General features: G+C 40.6%; 1 protein-coding gene across 1 annotated transcript in view; it reads right to left on the bottom strand.

Moving 5' to 3' along the window:
* Window positions 1–1,765: 1,765 nt before the first annotated feature.
* LOC110987527 (oxysterol-binding protein 1-like) overlaps window positions 1,766–13,075 on the bottom strand; it is a 172,475-nt gene continuing 161,165 nt past the window's right edge. Inside the window, exon 13 of the mRNA XM_087141460.1 lies at window positions 1,766–4,298. Coding sequence (XP_086997586.1) covers window positions 4,156–4,298 — 143 coding nt within the window. The 3' untranslated portion in view covers window positions 1,766–4,155. The remainder of the gene's footprint in view (window positions 4,299–13,075) is intronic.

Consider the following 13,075-nt stretch of genomic DNA (forward strand, 5'->3'; position numbering starts at 1 on the left):
GCCTGGCGGTCCGCGCGGTCCATTGTCCGGGAATTATCCCCCTGATTACTGGGCGACGCGTACGGTCCTTTGTGTAGGGATTATCGCTTCCTACTTCTTAATTACTTTTGGATCGCCTGGTGGGCCAGTCAGTATACCATTACACACGATATGACTCATCCACTATATTTTATCGTAAGCAAGGTCAAATTGTACCCAAAATTTTTACCCCGTGCCATATTCCTATTACATTCCATACACCAGGGTCAACCTGTACCAAACTTTCTGACCTTATCCTATGCCTATCCCTTACCAAAGGTCATTCTGTCCTATAATTTGTCACCCTACACCTCATTCCTATTCATATCGATACCATATTATTATTATACTTATGCATATTAATGCCACCATCTCCAAAGGTCAAATTGTACCCAAAATTTTTATCTCGTGCCTTATTCCTATTTTATCCCGTACACCAGGGTCAACCTGTACCAAACTTTCTGACCTTATCCTATGCCTTTCCCTTACCAAAGGCTATTCTGTACTATAATTTTTCAACCTACACCTCATTCCTATTCATATCGATATCATATTATTACCCTACTTATGCATATTAATGTGACCTTTTGCCATTTTCGTCCCAAAGGTCAAACTGTTCCAAACAGTTCCCCCACTACTAACGTATTGTGATAAGAGTCGTACATGAGCATTTTGGACAACTCTAGTATAGCAACCCCTGCATAAATTGGTTTGTCTAGCTTGACTTTGGTCTTGTACATTTCAACAAAACTCATGGTACACGCTTCAAAAGGAATCCTTCGTTTAAAACTAGGTTTATTGGCGATGCGCCTAAACTTTATGACGTCATTGTCGCGCATTATTTTTGCGGTTCAACATTTGCGTACATTTTCCATCGTTATACCAAATACCGCGTTGTTGGCAAGTTAAAAAGTCTTGATCGATGCGATGTTTTGCTTGTTTGTGAAGGTCTGTATTCTTGCCGATAAAAGTACGTAACCAAGGCCGTTGTCTAAATTTCATCACACGGTGCACTTGCATCAATTTTATACCTAGTCACAAAAACAATTGTAGTAATCGGTACTGTACTACGTAACAATTTTTATTTCCTAACGTAGAAAGGAGTTTTTTTAACAATGGGAGCTTTGTAATTCAACATTGTTTGTTATTGCGAGCTAAAACGATCGAGTTCGATCTTCATGTACAGGAAATTCGTTGAAAAGATCGTGTAAGTGATGCAGTACATTGAGATCGGCCTCAATCATGTGCCCACCAGTGACCCGCGGGGCCTACATTTAGAATGTAATTTGTGGTAAAAGTTGTTCTATTTTCAACCCATTTAAAGTTTGAATATAGTAGATACTGGCTCATAGCCCACCCATACAAATTATTTGCGTCGAGGTACAACAAGCAGGCCTAACTTTTAGGCGCGTTGGGTTATAATCAGTGAGATATTTGTTATTGGCTTTGGTATAACGTTTACCACCGACGCTCGAGATGCCACCTTTTTAGCTTTTTCAAAAAACAAAAGTCCTGGTGACGTATAGTAATTTGAGGGATCGACACCATAATTGTCATAACATGTATTTCTAAAATGTATTTTGAAACACTGCTAAAAGCAAAGTGTCTCTTTTGACATATAGGTCATGATAGTCACCCAAGTTTTGACAACCAAACGTTTTATACACATTTTGGGATAGGAAGTATTCTTCATTAGAAATGCTTTGTCCATTTTAAATAGTACAGAAATACTTACTCTTGTTAATGCTCTGTTGATCACAGTGTGGTAATTTATTTTTTCAATGAATATCATCGATAAATTATTTTACGGCAATTTATTTCAAACCATGGAGTAAAACCATAGGTCATCAGATTTAAAGATATATGCATCAGTTCCAACGGCCTTTTTTGGGGGGGGGGATTTGATGAGAAAGCGGAATTATCACATAAATTAATGTACCCTGATCTGACATATCTGGACTGTATTCCAAAACCCATAGCATTATGGACCCATAAAGAGTTGAAGGGCCAGAAGTCACATAAAGTAGTGACTTACAGTTCTGTTAAGTAGAACGTTTGCGCGCATTGAGTTTACTTGACTTTCCTCACAGTGTTGCCAAACCTCTTTGTTGAAAAACTTCAAATCCACTTGATTAAATTTTGGTAATATTACATTCAAGTTGCAGGCTTTTAAACCATTGTGAACTTTTGCAGAGTCAAGAAATTTCACCCGAATTAAGAGTTCAGTTGTCCACCCCCTCACGTGGCGCAGTTGAAAAAAAGCTTATAAAACCTCACAGAGACATTTACGAAGTCCCTAAAACTTGATAAACTCTACTACATCATTATTACCACGACTCATATCCCCAACTAAAAGTTTGATAGGACAGTTATTTTTGTATTTTTGGGTGAACTAAAACAGTTCCCTTTTGCACTTGGGGAAAATCAGGCCAAAATAAAATGTCATCGGAACTTTGTAGCGGATCAGTAAAATCAACATTTATGAATCAGAATACCGGGAATTTGTTTAAAATTTCCATTTCCATGAAATTCGAGATAAAAATATGGCTCCAACAAGACACTAGAGACAAAAATTCAAAGTGCGCCACGTTAGGGGGCCACGCCATGTTAGGGTACATCAATAATATACCATTTTAAATCAATCAAAATTTGAAACCATGCCACTTAAGGTCTGATTGATTATGTAGTTTAAATTTTTGCACTGAATGAAAACATGGCCTAGTTCTTGATATGTATGTTACTGTCAGGTACCTCATCTTGGGCATCCTTTTTCAGCACACGTTATGATTCTTTTTAATATTTTAAGTCCCCAATTTACTTTGCAGTTCGAATGCATCATCTACTTGCTTACATATTAAGCTTTTATAGCATTCTTATATTAACATATACCTTTAATTAATTACTTTCATCACTGTTAAGTAGCTTGACAACTGGAAATACTTTGTCCTAACTGACAAGATTGTTAGTAATAAAAACTAAGAATTGTTTTGATATTGATAAGTTAATTTATGTCATATAAAGTTTCAGCTTTATTTCAGACATATTAAAATAAGCATAACATCTTAATTTGCATGATCAGCTGGAATAAAAAGGGTAAACTGTTGGAGTCTTCAAATCAGTATACACAAAACAATACAGTTTTCTGAGTAATTCAACAAATCAAAACAGAAGCATTACTTTCCTGATTCACTACAACTGACAGATAGTTGGATTCTGAAGTGTAACTATGCAAGCAATCTCAAAATTTAAGGTGTATATTGTAAGCTTCTGGATTAATATGAAGATTCTGGAATTTTGGTTCATTTAAACAACTTTTTTCACAAAGTATTAACCAAATGTGTTACAGATTAAACATATTCTGTAAAGGGCTAGCTACATGATATAAGCAAAGTATAACACCTAAATGAAATAAAAGAATCAATGTAAAATATTTATTCTTTTAAACTCAGTATACTTCAACAATTAAATTCCTAGTGAGCAGCAACTGGCTTCAGAACTTTTGTGAATTTTGTAGGAGCACTCAAAGTCCCAAAGAAAAAGCAAAAAACCCTAGAACAGCTAGTTTTGCACCGAAAAGGATATAGATAATTGTGATGATCCCTGTGAATGACTACCATGAAGCTCACATCCTGTAACTTATTGAACCCCCCAATCATTTTTAATAGATCTATGACCAGCTTTAACTCCATCATTTCTAGATGTTGATGAAAGATGAACTTATTTAGAGGGCACAAGTTCATTTTAGGTCAGAGTTCTCCAAACACCTTGCGGATCAAAAGCTGGGCCAACAACCGGTTGCAAAACACTTATTCTGTTCAAAATTAATAAAATTCACTAATTTGTTTCATTATTGTTGCTAACTTAAACATCACATCTAATATTGTTTGCCCAACAATTAATATGTTAACAGGAAGTATTCCAGACAGGTACAAACTTTACGGTAAATCTGGCTTGCCAATTCAATTCAAGTGATGTATTTACAGTTGGAAGGAATACTGCACGGTTTGCAGCATCAACACAACTGCCGGCTGTGCATACTATTTAATTTCACTGCCATACGGGCGATTACAATTACAGTGTAAATAAAACAAACCTTCAGATCTCGTATACAGGAAGCATTTTAGACTTCCATTGGTTCTAAAAGATATCAGGGCATTCTGACCATTCCCCTTTTTCTTTACACTCCCAGTATCTGTTGTTATATATGTGAGTGACAGTCTTGGTCAGTGGGTCCATCTTCCTGTCGAACCATATTGGCTTGTAGCTATCAAAGGGTTTGCCTGCAAAACACAGAGTGGAGAGACAAACTGAAGTTGGAGTTGAGAATCTAATTATAAGGATACATCATCAAGTCTTCTACAGCTATGGAAGTCCAAACGGGGTGTTGATAAAGCTTTTTCTCGAGTCAAGGAGAGGGCTGTATTTAAAAACTTTCAACTTTCAAAAAGAAGTTGGGTCAGTTTATTTGAAGTAGGTGATATAGACTGGGTTGGATGAGATAATGTGGATGGTATTTAGCATCAGTAATTTGGAACAAAGGGGCTGTATTAATTATGTATTAAACACATGCTAATCAAAAGATTTTAGACAATGACCGTACCCTAAAGTTGATAAGATTTAGGTTGAGCGGGGTAGGATTGGTTGATTTGGGCTGATTTGGGTTTTACTAAAGAAACTGCCAAATACATGAACTTAGCCAAGATGGTTATGGAGCATCCTTGTCAATCAGTTTCCAGCATGTTTTAACCATGATTTTGCTCGCTTAAATATATAATTGTATTTGTAAACAAAAGATTTGTATTTAAAGCTGTTTACTCATTGTTCACTGTTATACACACTTTACTCATCAACAATGTTCACAATTATTAAACTGAAAAATATTGCCATGAATGCAAACTGCCGAGGTATTCAAGTGCATAGCTTCTGGACTTGTCCAGCTTGTGTAGGGCAGGTTCCATGGCTTGGATGATGTTGGCTGTGGGAACAGAATGAGACGGTATGGCAAAGTTCATTCCTAAGGTGAGAACTTGTTTTTCGGCAGGAGACAAAGCCTGTTGACTGAGGTTGACAATGATGTATTGCTGGTGTAGATGGTAAATCTGTCCCCTGGTGAAACTGTCTGGGGGGGCGGAAGTACCTACGTGTATTAAGTCTCCCTTACGGCCTGGTACATCTGTCCCTCTCCAGGTAATTTTGTCCCCTCCTAATAATTTTGCCCCCCTTGTTCTGCTACATAGAAGTTGTAATTTTCATGTTGGGAAGATGAATTCAGTCCACATGAAATAGTTTTTAAGCCCTTAACCACTTCGGACCGGGGCATTTTTCAACGTTGAGGATGCTGGGCCGGCATGACTATCATTGTTTCCGTTTTCAAAATCCTTCAACAATTCATCATTCCATTTAACAGTCGTTTATAGCCGCACGGAGTAATCTTCAGGCACTACTCTAAGTTGACAGGTGACCTTCATTGACGCCCGAATATTTCAGCCAGGCCTGCAGCCTTGTAAACAGAGACCAGATTGTGCGGTGTTATACAGCTGTCTTTTGTTCACGAACCTCGCTCAGTGCACTGCTGACCTCTTTTCAATAGGGGCCAGATTAGCATGCAGCGGTGCTGTGTGGCTCATCGCAGCGGTGGTGGAGAGCTTTTGTCCCCGGTGGTAATCTGCTTGCTCTAAATACCCCAAACCCCGGTATACGGTTTCAAAATAATGCTGGATTATCACCACTTTTGAGAGTGAAAAATGCCGGTCATGCCCAGCAGCCTGGTCTTTTGTTCGGAGTACGGTCTTTTGTTACAGGGCCCTGTTTCCTTTGTCCGAGTTCGGAGACCGCGGCCACACATATAAACCATACGGCTCCGATCCCGGAGTTCCCGGCTGGTAGTGGTTAATCAAGCCGTCAAAATCGGAGGATATGAGAAATAAAATCAACTGAGCTGTGTTTCTGCACGAAATCGGAAAAGGTAGTAATTAATCCATATTCTGCAGACTTCTTGCACACATAGTAATTCTCAGTCTCTTGGTGCGGAAGAGCTAAACAACCGCTCAAATCTCCCAACTGGCATCTTGCCATCTTGCTTAGCTGCAGTGCAGAAACCATAGTCATTCAAGAAAAAGCATGTTATCTGTTTAAACGCGATGCAAAAACAGTTGCAATAAAGTGATTCACTGTCTGAGTGATAGACTTGTGGTGTTCCATGGCGGTCACATTTCCCGGGGGGTTCAAATTTACTGTTCAGCAGGGGGACAAATTTACCTGGAGGGGGGACAGATTTTTCTCAGTAAATGTGTCCCCGAGACGCTTTTACCGCGGTGCGATCTGGGAAAAGTGTGTAGGGGGACACACTTACCAGGGGTGACAGTTATGCTGTTTATACCAGAACACTTGTGGGTTGCAAAGTTGTACTGGAGTTGTGCCATGGAGGAAGGCCATTTGGATATAGATGATCCCTTTTGCACGGGGAGAAGACTACGGAACAGAAATATAAGAGATCTCATCTTCCGGCAGGTGAGGCTGGCATATTTGTGAAGTTGTTTATTGCAAGCCTATGTGTCTCCTGAAAGACGCAGTGAAGGTTCGGACCTTGGTGTAGTCCACTGGGTTTATAGCTGATTTGAGGGGGCTTCGGTGGTGGAGATGTCCTCATTGAGGTGGCTCAGACTGGATCTGGTGTAAGTGATGCGTTAGTGTAGAAAGGCTCGGCGGGCTTTGCGGAGAATGTGACTGGATCAGTGGCTGTGAATTAGATCATGTAGACGTAGGCCTCGTGGGATGATGTCGGAGCCTCATCACCATTTGATGAACCCTAGGCTATTGATGTACTTTGAATACTTGATGGACGAGCATTAGTAGAACCTAACTTGCTGGACAGTATGCTCCCATAGAGAAATGATAAATAAGACTTGAAGCTTTGGAGGATGTCCTTTGTATTCTCTTCCTCTTTGCTAGTGACAGGTTTTGCCCTAACAATGGTTATTCAGGTTGTCAGCAAGATGCAGGTACACCAAATCAATGATTGTGTTTTATGCTTGACCAGAGCTGTGAAACTACAAGTCCATGTTAAGTGCCTTGCCTGCCTGGTCACCAAATGACCCATCAGGTGTAATGCTGTGTGTGATAATTTAAATTTAGTCAATGGTAGCTGAGTTGATCATGTGACTAGGTCATGATCTGGGAGCTGATTTGCCCCCAAGATTTGGTAAAACCAAGCATTTCTGTTTATGCCACTATGCAGACCACAGGCAACCATTTTTTCAACTTACTGCTGGGCCACTGCATACTGAATCATCAGTAGTAATGGGGGATTCTGAGCCCGTAATTCTCCAAATTTCCTTTTGCACAAGTGTTGGTCCTCTGTTCTCTGAGAGAAATATCAAGCCAGCTGGCTGTTACCCTGAGTTGCCACCCAGGCCTATTAGTACCGGAGGACTTCGGGTCTGCGTCAAGGTACCAAACGCTTCCAGCTAAGCACCAAGCCAGGACTATCCAGGGAGACCAGGACTGTCAAGGCTGGGACTTGCACGGAAGACTGCAAGAATATCTGGACCGGGGTTTCAGTGGAGGCTGCCACCTTTCCTGACCAAGCAAAGACATTGGTGGAGGTGTTTTATCCAACTATCTCTCAAAATGATAGGTTTATGACCACATAATTTCTGTCTTAGAAACAAAATTAGTAAGCAAAGAAATATGTTGTTCTTCAAGTAGTAACATGTTAATAAACTCAGAATGAAAAACTTTACTCTATGGCCTTGCAATGATGTAAGGATAAATTAACATACGTGTCCTTCTCTAGGTGTATGATATTGCTTCTACCACATAATGGATCCCCCTAATATATACGTGTGGGCCAATTCTGCTAGAGAATTCCTACACAAACTGTTGATACGATATACAAATTTCATATGTGCTGAAAAGACTTGATCATCCATGGTGCACCTTGACCTCCCACAATGCACTGCGGTCATGCTGCCAGGTTTTTCCTTTTCAAAAGCAACCCAGGTCGGAGCCAGAGTGGGGAGGAGGGGTGGCTGAGGACTGTTTGGGTATGTATTCTCTGGCAGACTCATCCCACATGTATGTGGGGGAGGAGTCCACTGTATTCAACCTACCCAAACAGTTCATACAATATACAGAGTGGTACCAGTCTTAGGTGGGGGTTGGCTAGAACGCATGTGCTGAAAATGATAAGTGTAAATTCCTTAATTAAAAATGATTATAATAAATTCCTTAATTATAAATGATAACAAAATTATGTACTAGCAAGCTTAAACCTTCAGCTTCAGAGGGGCAAGGTCACTTGACCTCAAAAGCTTTCCAAAAAATGAGGGGGGGCAAAGGCCATTTTCACAATTTTACATGTTGATAAATTAATTGTTACTACATTTGTTCTTTGCTTCAATTTCAAGAGGGTGTTTTCAATCCATGGAATTATACTGAATTGTTGTACAAATCAACAAATACCAAGGAAATATACCTCTCATTTACCATTTGGTGTTGCACTGTGGTGTCTATTACTTTTCATAGGGCCAGAACATAGTTCTGTTTCTGTATACATGCACATGCCTCTCGTAAATAGGGTCATAAGTGAAATTTTTGTGCTGATTGAATGGCATGAATGGGGACAAAAGCTATCAAAAAATTGCCAAAAAAGTGATACAAGCTTGTCTAATCAGTGTAGAAGTATCTACAGTTGACAATTCTTAAGAATAGTTGACAATTTACACCAATGTGCACAATGCTTGTTACATAATCAGGACAGCAAAGTGGCCAACAATGTCCATATATTGCGTGGTAAGCAAGTGTGATGCATCTAGAGGGGTGGGCAATAACCTATTGCTGTGGCAAGAAATTTTGTGGAAACATGCTCGCTTCACGTACAAGCAATAAAGCCTCAAATTCATGAACACAGAAAGACATACATAGACAAGAGATCATGTTCTGTGAATTAACTTGCATAAGTCGTCCAGTAACATCCATTTTTTTTACAACATGCAGTGGTAAAGCTGTGTGCATGTACCATGTAGTGAAACGATGCTATTTTGGCTAGGATGTATTGGTTGGTTGCCACATATCCCTCATGCCTTATTTGGCATAGGTGCAGTGCAGCGGGAACCAGTGCAGCATTGCTTCAGTGCATTATTGCGCACATTTTCACCATTGTGATAGGAGAATGCGAATCCGCACAGTTCAAACGAGGTCAACTTGATGAAAATAATTGAAATCAAGGCATGACAACATGAATGTGAAAACATGCCTCAAATTTACCCGTGAGATACTACTACAAAAACAGAGAAAATTTTCATAAACTGTACAGTTCAAGTAAGGTCAACTTGATGAAAATAATTGAAATCAAGGCATGACAAACAACATGAATGCGAAAACATGCCACAGATTTACCCTTGAGATGCCTTTACATGTGTCCAAGACATTGACGATCACTTCCCTCCACCCTTGGTCTTATTGTAGTCCAGTATCATGTCTGGTTTAGATGCATCATGATGCATGGTAGAAATCAGAATGACATTGCGGTTTTTCTTAGGGACATAAGACATAAGGGTGAATTGGCCATCAAACAGAAACTCAGATGATTTTTCTGCTTTCCCTGTTGTAGCCTTCTTGAATACATCGGGCACTTCTACTTGATGGTATTTTATGGTTCCTAGCAGTGTCAAGTCCTTGTTAAGGAGATCTAAAGCAAGCTGCCAGCTTGTGAAGTAGTTATCCACAGTGACATTGCGGCCTGTCTTGTACAAGGGACAAACCACGTCCTTGACAACCTGCGCCCCCAGGTTGGTCTCACACAGCCCATCTCGCTTCCTCAGATATAGTTGTATGTTTGTGACACAGTGATGGGTGGAGTCAGCACATAACCAAAATTTGATGCTGTACTTTGCGGGTTTGGTGGGCATGTACTGAATGAATGGACATCTCCCTTGAAAGGCCATCTGTCCACCAGAACGGTGCGGCACTGCTGCTGGTCGACGCGGCGGTCTGTGTAGGGGACTGTCTCTTGCGCTTGGCATATACCACCCTGGGTACATCAATGTCAATTTCTGTATTTGACTGTATTTGAGCAGGTGACGGCGGTGATGAAGAAGACGAAGAACCTTCGTCTGAACTGAGATAAAACTCGCTTTCGCTGGAAGAACTGGACTCTCCGGATATAACTTCAGCCATGTTGTCTGTGCTCTGATAACACAATACCCAATATGCACACATGTAGCCACTGCACGGTGATTTTATTCTCAAGCAGCGAGGGCCGAGCCCTGTCAGTCAACGTGGCAAGGGCCAGCAGCGCCCAGGCCGGGTCATTCATGGGGTACAGGTGCATAATGAGCCCGCACAGCCCGCGTTTTGTCTTCAGTGCAGTGCAGTGATAATCCGCTACGAGCGCCTGGCAGCGCAAACAATAGCGTTCTGCACAAACAATACACAGATTACCTCCACTAATGTCAGCGCTCTGCACTGAAAGAATATGGAGATTGATTGGCAGTGCCTGGCAGCTCTCAGCAGCTCGTAATTTTATTATAGGCTTTTATAAGTTCGGTCACCCCGGCTATAAAATAAAGTCCCAATTCTCCCGCCCCAGCAACCCATTATTGCCTAAGACCAATTTATTTACCTCCAATGATGGCCTAAACATTTTAACTGACAGCAATAAACTTTTTAAGAAACGCCCAGCAACTTTTTTTAAAAATAAAGTTCCGATTTTGGAGACCCCGGCCACGAATATAAGGCCTATGCGTCCGGTATCGGAGCCCCCAGCTGGAAGTGGTTAAGAATGGCTTGGGTAGAGTTTGCCCCAAAATATTGGATTAAAATATGGTATTTGTGAAAGATGGGCTGTTCTTTCAAATCTAATGAATTGCCAACACAACCTGAGGACTCAGGCCTCACTACCTACATGCACTTGTGCATACTGTTGAGAGGGCTGCAGTGTTGAATAAACATTAGTATATCGGGGCAAATTAGTTAAGAGACACATTTTATCCCTACAACTCTTTACAGCATTTTCTAAAGAAAGAAACTGCCCCCATAACACATCGCCAACTAAGCCCTCTGAATGATAGTGATGGCTTTGATGTTCCACTTTCATGGAATGGAATAGTACTGTATGCACTCGACTTTCGTTGCTACGGAATCCACAGAACCTATTAGAATTGCTTGTTGTATGCAAAATTTGCTTATGGCAAAATGCTGTGCAATGTTTACGGTGTATTGTATGAACAGATCCTAGTGTTTAAAGCAAAGTTCGTGTAATGTACATGTACACATGAATGTGGCTGATGTAAAAAGGGTCCCTAGGTTGAAATTAATCAAATACAATGTGATGTGTTTAGAATAATAAACCTCAGTGTTGCATGAAAATATATTTGATGCCCACGAGAGATAAAAAGGAAATAAAAGCATGAACAATGCCAGGGACTTTCAAGACTGTCGAACGAAACAGATGAGAACAACATCGACGTAAGCCTGCAGCATGTACTTGACATGTACCTGCATGAATGTGAAGACCCATCAACTGGAGCTCCTCAACATAAGTAGTCTTTTCAGCACAAATTGTGTCATGGAGAGACGTTTCTATTTTATTTTCCGTCTGTCTTTTTGATTACGAAACTTCTAACCAGACGTATTGATCGGATCCGAGTATGCATTCTGTCCCAATCCATGCAAGATTTGGGAGTCGTGGAAGCTGCTGAATGTCGAAAGGGAACATTGTGATTGGATACCTACGTATGGCAGGAATATGTCATTTTAAGCGCACAATTTCATTTGCCGGTGCAGTAGTTTTCTTTGCAGTGACATGAATAATTCAGCAATTAGCGATTAGTCCTGTTGCGTCATTTCTTTTCAGCTTGGGCCTTTGGTACATGTGCTCCCCCCAAAAGAACTTATTTTGGTTGTATTTTTTTACATGAATTGAGGAAGGAATGGGCTTTTTTTGGTGTTTCAGGGGTTGCAAATCTTTTTTTTTTTCTTTTTTTTTGTACTTGACAGTGAAAGTTTGTTACGGGTAAGAAGGTTTCATTGCAACGATGAAAGAACTTTTCTGTGTTGTTGTTTTCAACATATGTAGTTATTTGAGTTTGGGGGCTTAATGTTTTTCTAAGAAACTACTGTAAAAAGGTTCATCTTACCAACTTGTATGGGGCTGTATTTTAATCGGAAATAGAAAAGGGAATGCTTGTTCTCGAACGGCTACAGGTATTTCAATTTTTTTTTAATAAGATTATGTTTTAATTGCCTTAAATTGTGGGAACAGGGAAAGGACTTTTGGGGGAGGGGCTCTGGATCTTTATTTGACAGCAAATCCATTTCTCTTTTGAAATGTGGTGGTTCCGAAAAGAGCCCTTTTTTTTCCTTTGTTACTGATATCTTGCTAGTGAAGAAGCTTGTCGTGGCGATCCTTGTCGGCTCTGCTCTGAAACACCTGCTGTTGCTAGAGACGCCATTTCTTCCCATGTCTTGTAGTGCCCCGGATACTTGTCTGATGACTGGGGAGTAAAACAACACCCATCCCCAAACTCCCGAAGAAATGTCATGAGAGTGCGTGCTCGATTAGGTCTGCTGGAACAGTGACGACAAGTAGTTTCTTGACACTTGCCAAATTCCAACTGATAGGACCACTACACAGAATGCTTGAAAGGATTTGTACTCCTCAGCGAGTGTTTTCAGTGAATAACGACTGGCGATCTTCTTTTTTCTTGTGTCTGTAAGTTCATCGACAAATCATCTGGAATCATCGCTGAAGATGTGCGATGATGCGGAGTTGACGGGAACTGTTTTAACTTGAGAATAGTTATAAACTCTCCCCTTGAGGCAGCACTGGACATCACTAATTGCAGCGTCTAGAACAGCCGCATCTTTGCGTCGTCCTTCTTTGCTGAGCAGGTGGCTTGTTCTTCTGGAGATTTCTGCTCTCTGGGAACTGTAGCCAACAGCTGAAGATACCCAGGACTTCGGAAACACATCTGTGTCAGGAATCACCTCATTTTGTCTTTTATAGATGCAAATAAACTTGGCAATAATGGACAAAAGCTACTTGACAGCACTG

Source organism: Acanthaster planci, linkage group LG09, assembly GCF_054643075.1.
Source record: "Acanthaster planci isolate LZ-2023a linkage group LG09, COTS_SCS, whole genome shotgun sequence".
In the NCBI taxonomy this organism is placed as follows: Eukaryota; Metazoa; Echinodermata; class Asteroidea; order Valvatida; family Acanthasteridae; genus Acanthaster; species Acanthaster planci.